General features: G+C 39.4%; 2 protein-coding genes across 2 annotated transcripts; both read right to left on the bottom strand.

The window, feature by feature from the left end:
• Positions 1 to 2,871: 2,871 nt before the first annotated feature.
• Positions 2,872 to 6,020, bottom strand: LOC307042401 (52 kDa repressor of the inhibitor of the protein kinase). The gene is made up of 3 exons (XM_079686263.1): positions 5,880 to 6,020; positions 5,557 to 5,604; positions 2,872 to 5,313 (listed from the first exon to the last, which is right to left on the bottom strand). The coding sequence occupies exon 3, from the start codon at positions 4,566 to 4,568 to the stop codon at positions 3,042 to 3,044; it is 1,527 nt and encodes a 508-aa protein (XP_079542389.1). The 5' UTR covers positions 4,569 to 5,313; positions 5,557 to 5,604; positions 5,880 to 6,020; the 3' UTR covers positions 2,872 to 3,041.
• Positions 6,021 to 6,769: 749 nt separating this feature from the next.
• On the bottom strand, positions 6,770 to 16,136 carry LOC307042400 (uncharacterized protein). The gene is made up of 7 exons (XM_079686262.1): positions 11,465 to 16,136; positions 10,758 to 10,892; positions 10,410 to 10,544; positions 9,974 to 10,042; positions 9,775 to 9,869; positions 9,361 to 9,487; positions 6,770 to 8,865 (listed from the first exon to the last, which is right to left on the bottom strand). Exons 1-7 carry the CDS (start codon positions 12,449 to 12,451, stop codon positions 8,686 to 8,688), a joined length of 1,728 nt encoding a protein of 575 aa, XP_079542388.1. The 5' UTR covers positions 12,452 to 16,136; the 3' UTR covers positions 6,770 to 8,685.
• Between the last annotated feature and the right edge of the window lie 2,946 nt (positions 16,137 to 19,082).

The following is a 19,082-nucleotide window of genomic DNA, read 5'->3' as shown; positions in this document are numbered from 1 at the left end:
TCTTTTTATTCAATTTTAACCCTCTAAATATTTTATATTAATATTTTGATGGAAAAATGAGCTTATTTCTTCAATACCTTCCTGGTCATGTGACCGATCCACTCAAAATCAATGTTGTGTCAAAGAACTACACTGGCTGAATAGGACACACCTCTTTTTATTGCATTTTAATACTTGCATAATTTGTATATTAATACTTTGATGCAAAAATGTGCTTATTTCTTCAATACCTTCCAGGTCATGTGACCGATCCACTCAAAATCAATGTTGTGTCAAAGAACTACACTGGCTAAATAGGACACACCTCTTTTTATTGCATTTTAATACTTAAAATATTTTTATATTAATATTTGAATGCGAAATTGAGCTTATTTCTTCAATACCTTCCAGGTCATGTGACCGATTCACTCAAAATCAATGCTGGGGCAAAGAACTACACTGGCTGAATAGGACACACCTCTTTTTATTGCATTTTAATACTTAAATAATTTGTATATTAATACTTTGATGCAAAAATTAGCTTATTTCTTCAATACCTTCCAGGTCATGTGACCTAATCACTCAAAATCAATGTTGGGTCAAATAACTACACTGGCCGCATAGGACACACCTCTTTTTATTGCATTTTAACACTCTAAATATTTTTTATTAATATTTTGATGGAAAAATGAGCTTATTTCTTCAATACCTTCCAGGTCATGTGACCGATTCACTCAAAATCAGTGCTGGGTCAAAGAACTACACTGGCTGCATAGGACACACCTCTTTTTATTGCATTTTAACACTCTAAATATTTTATATTAATATTTTAATGGAAAAATTACCTTATTTCTTCAATACCTTCCAGGTCATGTGACCTAATCACTCAAAATCAATGTTGGGTCAAAGAACTACACTGGCTGCATAGGACACACCTCTTTTTATTGCATTTTAACACTAAATATATTTATATACATTTTTTGATGGAAAAATTCGCTTATTTCTTCAATACCTTCCAGGTCATGTGACCGATTCACTCAAAATCAGTGCTGGGTCAAAGAACTACACTGGCTGCATAGGACACACCTCTTTTTATTGCATTTTAATAGTCTAAATATTTTTATATTAGTATTTTGATGGAAAAATTAGCTTATTTCTTCAATACCTTCCAGGTCGTGACATAATCACTCAAAATCAATGTTGGGTCAAAGAACTACACTGGCTGAATAGGACACACCTCTTTTTATTCCATTTTAACCCACTAAATACTTTTATATTAATAATTTTATGTGAAAATTAGCTTATTTCTTCAATAACTAATGACTCAAAATCACTTTATTAATTGAATACTAGTCTGTACACAATAGAAACAGCTCTTTATATCGGATAATATTACATCCTCTATTTAATATTAATATTTCTATTACAAATTCAGGGTTTTTTCTATAGCTTCCCTGTCATGTGACCCAGTGATTAATGATCAGAAAGTAATACAAACAAGGCTACACAGGACACATGTTTTACTAATCGTCATCATTGAGCACATTTCAAGTATTACTTGCACAAAGGACATTTCCAATATCCTGTCTCTGCCTTTTTAAGGTCTCTGCTGTCCATTGCCAGACACTGGGCATGGTACCATCGTTAGCAGTCATCACACTGAACCTGTTGAAGTGAAATAAATAATGTATTTATAATATATTTGTACCTTAGATTACCATTCAGTTGTCTTAATACTCAAGTGTTAGTGAGGAATCAGCTGACACAATCATCTACTCCTTAAAACCCACTCCCTGTGTTTTAACATGCTCTATTGTTTTGTTTTATTTTTTTTGTTTTATTGTTCTGTCTTTTACATTTTTTGATTTAAGTATTCCAGTAGTGAGTGTTGCATTTTTTAAATGTATTGTATTTAGTTGTTTAAAATTAAATGTGTTTTAGGTTGACTTTTAAAATCTGTCCAGGGACTACAGATGAAAAATAGCCTCTTGGCTAACTCTGGCATATTTACAGAAATGTTCATTAATGTGCACTGTCCCTGTTAAATAAATAAATAAATGTAGACATCACAATTACACATTTTCTTCACAACAGCTCATCCAGTCTGTGATGGGAGATCCAGATCCTGGAGGCCTTAAGGCAGCACACATAGCACAATAAGTGTGCTCATCAAAGACTGAAACAAGATAACAATACATGTATGTCAGCTTCTATATAAATACATATATATATATATATATATATATATATATATATATATATATATATATATATATATATACATACAGACACCCATATATACATATACATATATTCATATTTATTTACCTGGTGCAGGGCTGGCCCTAGACTTTTGGGGGCCCTAAGCAAGATTTTGTTTGGGGGCCCCCTTCACTCTAGCGCGTTCTCACTACACACAACACGGAACCAACTTTTGTCTTATGATGTTAGTATGAGCACACATATTGTACAAATAAGCATGTAAACACTAAAGTGGGACCTGAGAAGAGCAGCACAGTCTTTAAATTGACTACAAATAACTACCTAGGCTATAACTAATGACTATATAAACTCAGTGAACAGAAATATAGAAATTCCTCAGTCCTCAGTGACATATGTTTTGTTGTTGTGGCTCTGAGTCTGTACTCCAGCACATTAGATTTGAAATGAAACAAGGACTATGAGGTTAAAGTGCATACTGTGACCAAGTATTAAATATGACTACTTTGTTGAAGTGTATGTTAATTTGTCCAATATTACATTTGATCCCCCATTTTAGGGGATCAAAAGTACTCTGACAAATGAACATAAACTTGAATAAAGTAGTCATATCAGATAGCACTGATGAACTGACAGTACAGAATAAAAAGACTGACAAAGTGACCATCACTGTTCAAAGATAGATATTTTTAATAAAAAACACTCAACACTAAATAGAATATATAAATAGATCCAAAAATACCTTTAAAGGATTAAATAATATGTGCAAAACAAACTGCTTAACAATGAAATGAAATGTAAAAAAACAAATGCAAATACAAATGTTCCTCTCGTACGTACAGTCAGAATTGTTCTCTTCTTGCTTTCCTGGAGGCAAAGTCATTGATGACCTGATCATAGGAGATCTGGCTGCCAATCTGGTGGTTTATGCTGATTATTGCCATTCCACTCAGGCGATCCTGGGCCATGGAGGACCTCAAGTATGTTTTTATCAGTTTGAGCTTCGAGAAGCATCTCTCTGCGGACGCCACTGTCACTGGAAGGGTACAGGCTATTCTCAGCGCTATCCAAAGATTTGGATAGATCTCACACAGCTCGTTTTCATTTAAGAAGGTGAGCATCTCCAATGTGGTCATATCTTCTTTGGGAAGCTCTGGAAGGCTTTGCATCTCCATGGCTAGCTCTCTCCAGTCAACGTCTGCCTCTTCGCCACAGGTCAATGTTTTTCCCAGCAGGGAACATTGGTCTGTAAGTGACTCATCATCCAGATTATGGAAGTTGTGAAGCACTCCAAACTTGTCTCTTACTTCCCCCAGGGACTTGAATCTGTCCTCCAAAGACTGGATGCCACAGTCCACCACAACATTAAAGAATCCTGTTTCCAGTCTCGTCATGGCATCAGCCACTGCCTCGTCAGCTGCCTCGTAGGCAAAATGCCTCTTTTTGCTCCGCAGCCTCTTTTCTTTCAGCACTGCCTCAACATTCATATTTCCACAGAGCTCTTTTGCTGTGGCCTGAGCATCTGTGAACCCAGTGGCCCTGTAGGTTACCAGCAATGCTTTGGTTTTGTCTAAGAGACTGACCGCAACATCCAGCTGCATGTTGACAGACTGAAGGAGCTTGCTAACTGTATTGATCTTTGACAGAATATCATACCAGACAACAGTGCAGATTTGGAATCTAAATGATCCAATTTCTTCTGCCAGGGATTGGGCCTCAATTCTGACCATGAGATCATTTGCGTTTTCCCTCACCTCTAGCAAAGCCTCCCTGACCTTATTCGTTTGGTAGCGCAACGGCTCGATGCTATTCACTCTGCTCTCCCACCGCGTCTCACTCCAGGACTTGAGAGTGATGTACACATGTTTTTTTAGGATGGTCCACCTCTGGGGAGAACCTGAAAACAAGGTGTACAGCTTCTGAACATTACCAAAGAAGCAAGTAGCATCTATTGATCCTTTGGCTGAATCCGCCACCATCAAATTCAGTGTGTGGGCTGCACAAGGAACATACAGAGCTCGAGGATTCTTCTCCAACAGCCTGGCCTGCACCCCTTTATTTCTGCCCTTCATGTTTGCACCATTGTCATAGGATTGTCCTCTGCAGTCCTCAAAGGGGATCTTCAGCTCCTCCAGCCTGTTCAAAATGAGTGTAGACAAACCAAGCCCTGTGGATGCAGGGGCTATGATGAACCCCAGAAAGTGCTCCCTGATCTCAGTCCTTTTCTTCACACTCACTGTTCGAATCACAACAGTTATCTGCTCCTGGTGGCTGACGTCTGGGGTGCAATCCAAAATGATGGCAAAATACTTGGACTCTTTGATTTCAGCCACCATTGCTGCAAGTATTGTGTCACTGATACAGGACATGAGTTCATTTTGGATTGTTTTACCCAAGTATGTAGTGTAATTTCCTCCACTGTCAATGCGTCTGATGTGTTCTTTCAGAACAGAGTCAAACTTGGCAATTAGCTCAACTTCTTTGAGGAAATTCCCGTTGTTGTGGTTATGCAGGGTGTCAACAGTCCCTCTAAGTCCCAGGTCTCTGCTAGAGATTGGATGATGGAAACCAACCGAATGAGCACCTCTCTCCACCTCTTCTTCTCTGCCTCCAGGAGGTACAACTCTGTTTTGTCTATTGTCTTCCCTTTTCTAAGACGGAGCTCTAGTTCCTTCCAAGTCAACACACTTTTCACATGATCTGGGCTGTTGTCGTGTAGCTTCAGTAATGCGCCAATATTCACCCAGTCCTGTTGTCCCTCTGTTATGAGCTTTAATGATTTCTTGGAAAACAACTTGCAGCAAAAGCAGTAGACTGAATCATTGTTCTTGGAGTATATTAACCAGCTTCGCTTAACTTTCTCACCATTTACAAGTGTTCTAAACATGTAATGATAATGAAAGCTTCTGTTGTTTGGTGTTTTCGGGAATACAAAATCTCTGTCCACCTGTACTGGCCCCCTAATCACCAGATCTGTACGTACGTGATCGTTAAGTACTGATGGCCACCCAGTTGGATCCATTGGTGAACCAGAGAGAAAAGGAGTAGAAGTTACAGAGGTAGGTGTAGTAGGCGTAATGGTACTGCTCTCAACTTCAATGGGTACAGAAATACCTATAGGGAAATTAATTTTAAAAAATAAGTTTTTGTTACTTGACATGTTTACAAGTTGATGTTCCTGGCAATGAACAACACAGTTGAATGATTGAACACAATAGTAATAATAATATTCATAATAATAATAATAATAATAATAATAATAATAATAATAATAATACCATGATTGATTGGACATATAGTGCTTTGCTTTTCTTGACAAACAAAGTTAAGGTCTCTTTGATGTAGGCCTAAACTTACCAGCATTGTCAGAGGTGGTTTCTTCAGTGATGGAAGTTGATGGAACTGCTATGGAATAAAGAAGTATATCATTGTTTAATATATGACTATAGGACTGTCTCTAGATCAGCTGTCTTTTCACCACTATGGCGCTGCTATTGAGATAGCTCCAAAGTGCTGATCCAGAATCAGTCCTTAAAAACAGGTATCATCAAACTCCTGCCCCATGCATGACAGATATTTATTATAAGCAATGAACAGCGAGCTTGCTCAATAGAACTTCGACAAATGGCAATTGTAGCTAGCTCTATGGGCTTAATCTATACACTTAACACATCATTTACCAGCATTGTCTGAGGCGGTTTCTTGGATGACATCGGAGTCACTGGTGCCAACAGCTGACCTTGTGGTTTCACATTCACCAACAGCAGCGGTGGAGGTTGATTGACCTGCTATGGAATAAAGAAATATATGATTCGTAATGTAATGACTTAATATTCCAAATTCAGAAAGCTCTCACTTTGGGCCCATTTGAACTCACCAACAGTGTCCTCAGTGGACGTTGTGGTGTGTGCTGGCACCTGCTGTGGGCTTCCAAAGTACTTCAGAAGTGCTCCTGAGGAGAGTATGTTACAGAGTTAAGCTTTATGGAAACAGACTTGAAATGGAACATCAAATGGAACATACTAGCTTTATATAGCTAATTCAATATTCAGCCAATGAATACTTGCATTTACATGAACTTAGAACCCACACAATGATGTTTGGATAGTTCGATAGATAGATAGATAGATAGATAGATAGATAGATAGATAGATAGATAGTACTTTATTAATCCCAGGGGAAATTGGTTTACTTGGTCAAAATATGAAACAAGCACATATACCTAGCTAACATTAGCTACGAGTGTGACTTGCTGCCTGAGCTAAATTTTTCTAAAGTAAATTAATCAGTAACGTTAATAGCATCGCATTATTCTACAGAAAGGCTGAGATAATAATGATAACTTGGCTAGTTAGCTAGCTGTAACATTAGCTAGAAAGTAAGTAGTAGTAGTAAGTAAGTTAGAATACTCCCAAATCCAAGTTATCCAACTATTGTTAGTGGGACACAGGACAGGAGACAGAGCCATAATATGAAGTTACATACCTTTATTGTCTTGCCTTTTTTCTTCATTAAGTTTTCTATTTTTTCGTTTTTGATCACCAGAGGCGTATGTCCTTTTTTTGCCAGACATCATGCAAACTGAAGGCACCACAGTTGAGCGCTCAGCTTTGCCTGCCTGCTCGCTCAAGTTGTCACAGCGTTACAAATGTGCCACAAAACCAACCAATCGGAGAACTCGAGAAGGTCAATTCTGATTGGCTGGTCGTCTCCAATCATATCTTCTATCTGAGATAGATGAGAGTAACACCTACGCCACGACGATTGTTTTTGTACTCCAAATATTAAGCAAAATATGTCACATTATATAATGACTGTTACAGAGTCATCATTTTGAGAAAAAGGCCTTCAAAGTTTCCTCTTCTCTGGATCGATCTGATTGATTATTAGCGGAGCAAATTATCAAAATAGTACGGAGGGAAGATATTTTCGTTTGGATTACTGGTCTGGGGGAAGCCCGCGAGTGTGTGTGTGTGTGTGTGTGTGTGTGTGTGTGTGTGTGTGTGTGTGTGTGTGTGTGTGTGTGTTTGTGTATTTTTGCATTTGTGTGTATTGTGGGAAAACACTCGAGAAACACCGGCTGTTGTTATGCCTGCTGTGACGTCAAGTTACTCCGTTCTCCGCTTTTAATTATGCCGTTACAAGCTTCAAAGTTGTATTTATCATCTGAATTTGCCGAAACAAGTTTAATATTCTGAAAGCCAATACTTTGTTTATTTGAAATCAGATGAAAACAAACTGTAACGGACCCTGCCGTGTTATCTATGATTACTATACACCTTACATTCATAATTTCAGCGGAGGGAGGGGAAGCGGCGCTGCGGAACAGCAGAGTGGCGAGTGAGAGCTGTCATCCTCCCTTTACAAGCTTAAAATGCCTGTAGCTAATGAGATTGAATCAGTGTTCGAATTACCCATTTGCTTTCGGGGGAGCCCTATTTATTTATTTTATTGCTAATCATATAGGCAGACCTGAAAGATCTATATGTTTCCTGCATTAGGTCAACATTGATCGCCAATAGCTTGTTTGGTAGGACATCTTTTTTTCTCCTCTCCGAAATCTCGATCGCTTTTTCGTTTGCCTGGCCCTTATGGTGATTATAAATCTTTTTCCGCAGGTTATTCTTTTAATCACTGCTGACTTTTCCCTGAATCCTTTCTTGTGAAAGGTGCACTCCGGTGGATTTTTCTGCGAGCGGCAGAGAGATCAATATACGAGTGAGTGGAATGAAAAGCCATGGATAGCTTTCATTCCACTCACTCCATCTTTTCTGTGTCCAGTTAAAAGGCAGGTCATGGGCATCGTCAGGTTTGCTAGTGCAGGTGGCGCCGGCGGCTGTGGCCGTTGTTGAAGCCTCTTCAGGCTCCGCATCGGCAAGCCTCTCCCTCGGTGTGGAGCTGTCAAACGCGACCCTAACGCCGCTTACAGCCGGCTAGCTAAAAGTTGTTCCGTTCACGTTGTCATTTTTAGAATCCTTCGCTTCTTTGCTTGTGAATCCAAAAGCTGCGAGGCTTGGCTGATTTCGTTTCGCCATATTTTTTATGAACATTTCAAATACGCCGCCGGCATCGCCGCCGTAACCATAGCAACGTAAGTAGCGTAAAGAATGCAGCGCCGCCACGTACAGATGGCAACACCCAGAAATATTCACAAATATAAAACAAATATTCAGAAACTGTAATGAACAATGACTATTATTTATTTCAAGAACTTTTATTTACAGAAACTCAACATTTCTAATCTGTGTGACACAAATATGCAGCTCCCCCTATTTATCTCAAAGTCGGCCTTCAGGGGAGCTCCCTCCCTCTTCGGGGGAGCCAAGCATTCGAACACTGGATTGAATATAACAATCAAAAATAACAAAATATACACAGCTAGATCAGATCGCGTTTTAGAAGCGACTTTAGAGTAGAGCAACGGTGTACTGAGATAAAAAAAAAAAAAAAAAAAAAATTTAATTTTTTTTTTTGCTAGGGGGCCCCTCAGTGGCTGCGGGGCCCTAAGCGGCCGCTTATGTCGCTTAATGGGTTGGGCCGGCCCTGACCTGGTGCCTCAAGGATTTCGAGAGCCAGTTCTCTCCTCTCCTGTGTCATGTATTTCTTTGAACACTCGAAATTCACATTCGGGATCAGAGGGAAGGATTCCATGACTGCCTTTGCCATCTAAACAAACAACACTTATGTTATGGAGGGTTTTTCTTCTTTATTGTATAGTAATACAGATACAGACAAAAACATGAGACACATTATAGAAAACATCCACCCTTGACTAGAATGCCTCCCAAAACCTTTGATTATTGATATAGACCGGTCCTATTATTGGAATTTTGAGATATTCAGAAGCAAAGTTTTGTCAATTAAACTTTCTGTGTTCAAGTGAATACTAATTTAAGTTCAACAATGTTGTGTCATAATCCAATTGTTGTCAGTTGTGAAAAATACAATAAACAACAACATGATATCGGCATTATACTATATATTGTCCATTGGCCAACCTGCCTGCTAAATATTATGGGGATCAGCATCGGCCTTTAAAAAACCTTTATCGGTCAACCACTACTTTTGACAGCTTTTTTAAATCCGTCCTTGCATTAAACTGTCTTTCACATTAAAAACTCTGCTTGTTAACTGGATGAAAACAGAATCTCTTCAGCTCACCTTCACAACAACGACACCACAGCTACATCCATCCTTTTGAAGTGGGTGACCCATAACGCCTCCCTTCCACTTAACATCCACCCAGTCTGTTATGCTGTGGCGTGTCCTCCTCATCCTGAAGTACTCCCTGAGAAAGGATAATGTCAACACACTTTACATTTCTAATTATGTGGCTCCTAAAGATAATGTAACAGAAATTCATACTGTTTGTATTCACCATATGACCATTTATTTGTATAAGGGGCAGCCACAGGTCAGCTATAGATATCACTGTCTGAACAAAGACTGTATCAGACTGTTTAAAATGCTTTCAATGCTGTCTGTGAGTATGAATGTAACTAAATGTGACACATTTTTTACGTTTAAATATAGTTTTTCCTTGAATTTTCAAATATCTATTGAATTTTGATTTACTGTATTCTTTTGGCAGCATGTTCGGAGTCATCAAGCTCTTCGATGCTTTGAGCTGGATCCACCAGGAATACGGTGCTGGTTTTGGCATGAATGTACTGTGAAAAAGTAAAAGCACTTTTCATCAAAAAAGATTTTTGGTTTCACCATGTAAGTCTTGTGCTTTAACAGAAATAATACAATAACAAAAATAATTACAAACCAGCAACTTCCAGTGGTTGTTGTTGACAAGTACAAAGGACAGGACAGCTTCATAGTTGTCAAATTTGACCTATAATGCCATCAAATAAAGGATTAAAACAAACTTGAAGGCTAAGGTAAAAATAACAACAACATTAGTCTGACAATTTTGTTCTTGTGCCATTCATTTGTCGTGCTTAAAACAAGTGTTGGTATGGAAATTCAAAAGTAAGTAGATTTATCAGGTGATTTAACTAATGACTATAGTTTCAGAGAGGATATAGTAAAATAATCTCAGTTAATTTCCTATTTAAGATCTCAGCCAATGCTTCACTCCATGTACCTAATGGGTGAGTGTGAGCCCACAAATCAAATCCACACCTACTTCCCCCTAAAGTATCACCATGCACAAACACAACACACCACACACATAAACATACACAGACCACACACATTACCTTTGGTAAACTGTGAGATGTTAGCTGAGTTCTGTCCCCGAACAAAAGGACACCTGCTGTGTAGTGATTTAGCAAGTACATTTTGTTCACAACGCCGAATTTGTCGGCAGCAACATGAAACACGCCTTCAATTACCTGGCAAAAAAAATCATAACAATTTGCCAATTAATGCATATTCCCAGTTATACTGAACTTTCATTCCCTGCAACTTTGAGAATCTTGTGACTGACAAAAGTATCTAGAGCTTTTTTTAAGGTACTTTTTGGGCAGAAATCGTTAAATGCTAGATAAAGAAAATGACACAGTGTAGAGTGAAACTTCAGACACTTGAAACATGTAGTAACGTACCTCCCCTGTCAACCACTGGTGGGGTCGAAGTGAGCATAGCTCACAGTGGCGGATAAGTAAGATGCGTCCTTTCATCTGTGAGGGGAGCACTGCCACGACCACCTCGGTGTCCTTTTTTTTCCACAGCCAGGTCAACTAAGTCAAGATTGAGGGGAAATAGATGCATTCTGTTTAATATGGACACTTGAGGAATCTTTTAACCCTCCGGTATCACTCTGGACATTTTTGTCCCGAATGACTAATTAGGGTAGTGCATTTGAATGATACCAGAGGGTTAAAAATCTTGAATGTTTGGGTGGAGGCCTTGTTTTTGTATATGCACCATCAAAGCTACATACACAAAATATAATTAAACTGTCCATGTGTATGCATTTAACCTCAGTCCCTTTTAGAGTTTTCACTAAATGACATTAAACAGGCTGCTCAGGAACAGAAACTGTAATTGCAGTTTAAAGTCTGATTTAGAAATCTAGTTTCTGTTATAAGTTTGTATGCTGTATTTACATTTTTCATCTTCATATTCTCCCCCTACAACATGCACCTAATCATATTGGGTTATAATACTTCATGTCCTTTGTCCTTCACCTCACTCACCAATTTAGTCCATGCTTTACTTTCTGACAATATTTACTTATTCCATTGTTACAATTAAAATGCTGGAGAACAATTTACACACTCTGAACATAGTAAGTCTTAGAGAAACTCACATTTCCCTGTGCATATTTTTCCTGTTGGTCCACTTTTCTTTTCTTCACCTTTGTGGCAGGTGGGCTCTTGGGGTTGGGTAGTGTTTTTGGTGGATTGAAGTACTTGGACTTGGGCTTGGTGTGACCAGCAGAACTTTCCCGCTTGTTCCACTGTTCCTCGTGGTCATCATCTGGCCTGCTAGGATGTCCAAAGTTTTTGTCCAGAATATGCATTGGCAGATTGTGTTGCTCAATGTGCTCTATATATCTTCCTTGTATTGAGGCATACATTTTGGAGACAAACTCAGCTGGTCTCAGGTACTTTTTTTTTAAAAGGATGGAGTGTTTGACCAACCCAAACCAGAGCTCAACATGGCAGTTGGTATCCCTGGTTTTATGACTTCCATCTTTTTTAGAGGTACCTTTTCTATGTCGCGACAGATCCCCAAGCAACAAACCACTCCACAATGGGAAGATCCCCATGTAGTTTTTTAACAGTGCATCAATGGCACCAGGACAGAGGTAGTGGTTTTTTACATGAACAGCATCGTCAGAGAGAATGTCACACTCTGCTTGGTCCCGTCTGATTTGAAAAGCTTGTGTAAAAGGGGACTTTCCAATAATGTTATGAGCATTTTTTTCCATTTTGCTTTCCTCCTCTCCCATTACATGTCCACTTTCCTTCAGTTTCACGTCCCGAGTTTGCAAAATGCACTTGTCGAGGTACATTTTGCTCTGTTTCACCAAATTAGTGTACTCCTCTGCATCAAAAAGCATACACATATGATAAAAAACATCAAAGGCTTCCTGCATACTTGTGCAGTTCAGGATGTACGCGAAACAGAATGTTGCATATTCCTGTGTGCCTCTGTCTACAGTTTTTTTTCCAAATGCTTGTGACACAGCCTTCATGATATGAGCAGAGCACAGATGCAGCACAGTGAAGTTAGGAATCAGTTCAGTTTGTCCAGACACTATCTCAAATGCTCTGTCAAGGTACACTGACATATTTTCCCTGTTAAAAGACAGAAGCACACTGTTTATCAGAGCCCAACTATAATCTGTCTCAACCTCAGTGTGCGAAAAAGCACACGTCCCACCGTCCGGGACGTGTTATTTACAATAACGGACAAGTAGATCTTGTAATTGACTTGTCCGGTGGACAAGTGACGTTTTTCGTCCTCATTTATTGACAAATTATTGACAAATTAAGTTTACAAAAGGCAGAACTCATTCGCAAATTGTCCGTGTCCGACATTGTTCGTTTAGAAATGTTAGTTTCGGTTCTGCTTGTCAATTCCTAAGGAAATGCATCTCGCCGCTTTCTGTACTGAGACAGGGGCATGGCGTGGCGGGACGTGTAGCACAGTGGCAGGGTTGGGAAGCAAAACTCGGTTCCGAGTAGGAACAAATAACAATTGTCAGGTCCCGGGATTAATAAGAGTTGTGAGGACAGGACGCGAGGCCGAACCCCGCGGACCGCAGCTCTCTCTCTCTCTCTATGCTCCGGATCAGCTGATCGCTGCAGCTCAGCGTCTCTCTCTCTCTTTCTCTCTTTCTACACACAGCGGATCCGCTGCCCGTTTAACAGCCTCATCTTTGTCAAACTTTCTTATGTTCTTTCTTTAACACGTAATGAAGATTATTAAGCGTTTTAGCTCCTGTGTTGTTAATATTGACCGCCATTTCCTTTATGAAGTGAAACAGCCTCCCTGTCTGTGTCCTCGCGTTTTCCTCACATCCCCGGACCCCCAGACTCGGAGGAGCACAGGGATGTCAGTATTGTTTATGAAGCAGGGTATAGAAAGTACATTATTGAAATGAACATACTATTTATTTACTTTTACAAACAGTGTACAAACATGTGTATTGCAGGACATGTGTAAGCGTGCAAGCTTCTTTAAGTTGTAGAAAAGCGTACGCCTATAGGCTATGAAAATAATGTATTATTATTATTAGGCCTATAGTGTTGGACATGTGTGGTTGGACTCTGTCTCACAGGCAGGTTGCAGCATGTGTGTTGCCATATTTTCCATTCTGGACAAGTGAAAAATGTATTCGGACAAGTAAATTGCCAAACTCACTTGTCCATGGACAAGTACTCTCTAAAAACTTTTTCTCACACTGAACCTGTGCTATCTTTCTTTTTGTTGTGTAAGACAACTTTCTCTTAAATTCCATGAGCCAATGGGAAATAGATGGAATGGAATGGCTATTGGTGATCAGTTCTGTGACAGGCAAGGGAGGCTTATCCTTACCCATTCCGGGCAAAACCAAAGCATAATACAAGACCCGCTTATTTTGATCAGGAATTTTCTGTATCACGCTGCCTGTGGCATCAAGGTAGAGGGCCGTAGGTGTTGGCTTTTTCAAGTGCTCAGTCAATATCTTTATTCCAGCATCTGTGTATAAATGCACAGCAAACGGATCAATTTGTAGGTGCTGAAGATAGCCTTTTGATGATGCATGACTGCTGCTCTCTTTGATTATTTTTGAGTCAACATGAGTTCAAGCATCATGTCATCGTGGAGCCTTGCACTTTTCTTCACTTCAGAGGATATTTTCTTTAATACGTCTTTGGTGAGGCTTCTGCTTATGTTACCAGCCATTATTTCCTCTACTGGTGTCTGTCTCAACATAGTGTAATAATAATTGCTGACACCACTGGTTAAGGCTTTGGAAATTGTTCCTCTTCTCGTGTATTTTGCTGGTCTAAATCGCCTTTGATTTTTATGGTGTATAACTTCACCAATGCGCATGACTTTAAAAAAATATTTTTTTATCCGTTGATTTTGGCCTGTTCTTTTTTGAGAAACTGTAGACAGCGTTGCATCCATTAAATGTGCATTTTGCAGAGGCACAGAAAAATGGCGAATTCTTTTTACGGCTATCATTTGTCTTAACATGCTGGTATTTGAAAGCAAGTGTGCAGCATGGATTATTTTCAAAAATTCCTGATAAAATGTATCAGTCCAGGGGGGACGGAGTTTTTTTTTGCAATGTTTAGGTTTAATTTTGTTCCATTGTTTTCTTGTCATGGCAATTTTGAACTTTTTTGGCCCTGCTTTGCACTTTCTGTTCATTTTTGTTGTCATTTTGGCGGCTGTCTCTGTACTTTGTTGGTCTGACTCTTCTGTGTCTATCTCAGACTGTGGCTGTGCGTTACTTATTTCCCTGTCATCCTGACTTGTGTCCTTGTCTTTCTCACCTGTAGGTGCGCTGTAAGACTGTTTTTCTTCATTGTTCTTATCTTCATCTTTCCCCACAGGCTCTGTCCCTGTTTTTCGTTTGTTTCTTTTTCTTTTTTTATCCTTTTCTGGCCCTTTCTTGTCCTTGCCTGTTTGTCCCTTTCTGTTCATTGTTGTTGTCGTTTTGGTGTCTGTCTCTGTACTTTGTTGGTCTGACTCTTCTGTGTCTATCTCAGACTGTAGCTGTGCGTTACTTATTTCCCTTTCATCCTGACTTGTGTCCTCGTCTTCCTCACCCGTAGGTGCGCTGTAAGACTGTTTCTTGATACTGTGCTGTCCATCTCTCCCTCTTTCACTGACATATTTTCCTAAATACAAACATTACAAAAGTAAAAAATCTCATTTAACTACTGTATCTCTTATTGCAAGACTACAATGCAACTTTAAGCAATCTGCCATCCTTGGGTCAATTACAGTAAATTATGTTAACATCCTACTGTGATGGCTGTAGTATTTAATTAAATAAGAACATTAACCCTTATGCCTCCCTAATGAAATGTATTATCCAGGCTACTGTTTAATTTTGCGAGCATTCTGATTGTGTTAAGAATATGACACGGCATTTGGTAAAGATGTTAGTGTTTTGGAAACATGTTCTTAATAATGTGTAATCAAAATAGTGACTTTCAAATCCCTAGCGAAAAAAATAAAAGTGAATGAACATTTGATAATTATGATCAGCACTGAATTGGGTTAAAAAATGTAAGTAATTGAAAGTGGAACAACATTATTAACATAGCCTATAATATCTTTATTACAGTATTTTTAGATGCAGACATTTTTGTCGTTAGTGTTTTCAGAGTAATGTTTTTAAAAAGGGATTCACAAGGGTTAAGCTTCAACTTAAAAGCCTCTGGGGCAGAGTCCTGCATGGGTCCAGTTTTGCAAATCTGCAACCACCCGAACCCTCGCAGCTCAGTAGCAACTGCGAACCGACCCGTTACACGCAATTATCTTCAAGTCAAATCTGGACCCGACCTGTTGATATAAGACCCACGACCCGACCCGTTGTGAATTTTTGGGGGGGCTAGTGGAGTACTTCGTGACCACAGAGCGTGAACGTTGTGATCAGCTGTTTTAGCGCAGTTCTCCAGTGAGTCTCCCTCCGCAGCCGGTTGGCGTAGTTTTTGGCACAATTCCGTTGTACAGACCGACGTTAACATTAGCCCCGTCTGTGCACACGGAGACCGACTCTGTCGTCCGGTGATCGAACCGCCTTCTGGAAAAGCTTCACAAGTACCACGGTACGCAAATGCACTTTGTGACACAAGTGACGGTACGCAATTCAGATTGTTTCCGCGCATGCGTACCTGCGTACCAGTTATGTGCACCCCTGGATATGGGCCTACGTGTATGTTTTGCCCGTTACCAGACCCGGCGTCATGGGCGAGCCCCATGGGGCCGGGCCCGCCCATCCAGGATTTGGGCCCGCCCATCCAGGATTTGGGCCCGCAGTTAATCAGGGCTGAATACAACATTGTAATTGTTTTATTATTATGTTTATGGTTGTTATTTGTAGGGCTCTGTCCTAATATTTATTTTTGTTTTAAACTATGTTGAAAGATTAGTTTAATATCATTTTTTTATTTTGCTATGAAATTCTCAATGAAATTCTGAATGAAAGGCTGCGCGCGAGACTGGTTTTTCGCTGGGTTGAGTCATGTGGGTGTTTGAGTGAGATGCGGCACAGCAGCCTGACAGTATACTCTTGCTAGGTTAGTTTGTCTATTATCATTTATATTTATCTGCAACAATGGATATCAGGAAGTGGTTCATGAAAGGAATATGGCAACTCAGAGAAATTGACTCTCAAGCCGGCTCTCTCACAAACTCCGGTTCTGTGCGCAAACAGACCGCTGCACACGCTATCTGCCCCTCGCTCAATCTCTCTCTCTCTCTCTCTCTCCCCCTTTCTCTTTATCGCTCAACCTCACTCCACCCTGTGTACGCTCCTCAAGTTTGCCTGCGTGCTTGCCCAAGTCCCCACCCCCGTTGACAATTCAGATTTCCCGGGAAATGTAAGTTTCGGGGTGGCCCGCCCTGGCAAATCAAATGCCCGCCCAGAGACGTATGTCTGCCGCCGGGTCTGCCCGTTACACAACTATTTTGCGGGTTATCCGCCGGGTATCCGAGGCGGGACTCTGCTCTGGGGCTCATCAAAATTATTTTTTAACAGTACCTGCTTGAAGCACCTCAGTCCGGACTCCACGTCGGTCTTCACCCCAGATGACCCTCAACCACTTAAGATGCTCTTTCTTATTACCTTTAAACACTGTAAGTGTAACTGAGGACCACTGCTCAGTTGTAACATTAACTTCACTAAAACCATGAGAAATTAAAGACCTGGTGATGAAATCTCTACCTCCTGCTTGTTGCCACAGGTCTAAAGCTTTCTTTGTCTTGCCTTTTTTGAAGCGCACCATTTTTAGATCAAACAATGTGATCTGGTTTCTAAAATGTCTTCTTCGTGTTCTTCTTCTTCTTCTTCTTCTTCTTCTTCTCTCGATGTTTGGCGTATTGCAAACAACTTTAAAGGTGCATACCGCCACCTGTACATGAGTGTGAATCATCATATCATGTCTTAACCATGGTCTTAACTCATGGACGTATCTATGATCTAATCAAAAAATCTATATAAATAAATCAACAAAAATGATATGATACATTATTTGTTCAACCTCACACTCAATGGCGTTGGCTAATTTTCTGTGAAGAACTTATATCAGAACACATTTAAAATGACCACCCACTGTACTACACATTTATATTACAAACAGGAGGTTCGGGGCTAACACGAATGTGGAAATTGTGTGTGTGTGTGTGTGTGTGTGTGTGTGTGTGTGTGTGTGTGTGTGTGTGTGTGTGTGTGTGTGTGTGTGTGTGTGTGTGTGTGTGTGTGTGTGTGTGTGTGTGTGTGTGTCTTATCACAACTGATCAAGATGGCCAAATTATGCTCTGCTCAGAGGGCCTTGCAAATGATTTTGGAAGAGAGAGAACCATTTGACGATGATGTAGAGGAAGGGGAAGGTGTATCAGAATGTGTGGGTCACATTTCTGAGAATTCTGAGTCCGACAGTGACTTTGAAGAACAGGATTAGATTGAGCATCAGCTAGTTACAAAAAAAAGACGAGCAACAGGACCAGCCGGTCAGCGGGCAAAACAACAAGTAGCACTTTAATTCATGAATCAAGGTTCAAGGTTTTTATTTGTCATACGAACATAGCTACAGTGTGGTTATGACGATGAACATCTTAGGTCAAAGGATCCTCCATTGAAGCAATAAGCTAATTTTTCCATCAAAATATTAATATAAAAATATTTAAAGTATTAAAATGCAATAAAAAGAGGTGTGCCCGATGCAGCCAGTGTAGTTCTTTGACCCAACATTGATTTTGAGTGATTAGGTCACATGACCTGGAAGGTCTTGAAGAAATAAGCTAATTTTTCCATCAAAATACTAATATAAAAATATTTAGACTATTAAAATGCAATAAAAAGAGGTGTGTCCTATGCAGCCAGTGTAGTTCTTTGACCCAGCACTGATTTTGAGTGAATCGGTCACATGACCTGGAAGGTATTGAAGAAATAAGCTCATTTTTCCATCAAAATATTAATAAAAAATATTTAGAGTGTTAAAATGCAATAAAAAGAGGTGTGTCCTATGCAGCCAGTGTAGTTCTTTGACCCAACATTGATTTTGAGTGATTAGGTCACATGACCTGGAAGGTATTGAAGAAATAAGGTAATTTTTCCATTAAAATATTAATATAAAATATTTAGAGTGTTAAAATGCAATAAAAAGAGGTGTGTCCTATGCAGCCAGTGTAGTTCTTTGACCCAACATTGATTTTCAGTGATTAGGTCACATGACCTGGAAGGTATTGAAGAAATAAGCTCATTTTCCCATCAAAATACTAATATAAAAATATTTAGACTATTAAAATGCAATAAAAAGAGGTGTGTCCTATGCAGCCAGTGTAGTTCTTTGACCCAGCACTGATTTTGAGTGAATCGGTCATATGACCTGGAAGGTATTGAAGAAATAAGCTAATTTTTGCATCAAAGTATTAATATACAAATTATTTAAGTATTAAAATGCAATAAAAAGAGGTGTGTCCTATTCAGCCAGTGTAGTTCTTTGGCCCAGCATTGATTTTGAGTGATTAGGTCACATGACCTGGAAGGTATTGAAGAAATAAGCTCAATTTTGCATTCAAATATTAATATAAAAATATTTTAAGTATTAAAATGGAATAAAAAGAGGTGTGTCCTATTCAGCCAGTGTAGTTCTTTGACCCAACATTGATTTTGAGTGAATCGGTCACATGACCTGGAAGGTATTGAAGAAATAAGCAAATTTTTGCATCAAAATATTAATATACAAATTATT

Source organism: Notothenia rossii (assembly GCF_949606895.1).
Source record: "Notothenia rossii genome assembly, chromosome: 6".
NCBI lineage: Eukaryota > Metazoa > Chordata > Actinopteri > Perciformes > Nototheniidae > Notothenia > Notothenia rossii.
This window is presented reverse-complemented; position numbering and strand designations above follow the sequence as displayed.

Bases quoted from the DNA above. Each gene is read 5' to 3' on its own strand.
- LOC307042401 (XM_079686263.1), bottom strand. From the start codon at position 4,568: ATGTCCTGTATCAGTGACACAATACTTGCAGCAATGGTGGCTGAAATC.
- LOC307042400 (XM_079686262.1), bottom strand. From the start codon at position 12,451: ATGTCAGTGTACCTTGACAGAGCATTTGAGATAGTGTCTGGACAAACT. The intron at 10,043-10,409 runs GTAATGTGTGTG...ATGGCATTATAG, and splicing joins CATCTCACAGTTTACCAAAG to GTCAAATTTGACAACTATGA. The intron at 9,870-9,973 runs GTTTGTAATTAT...ACTTTTTCACAG, and splicing joins ACAACCACTGGAAGTTGCTG to TACATTCATGCCAAAACCAG.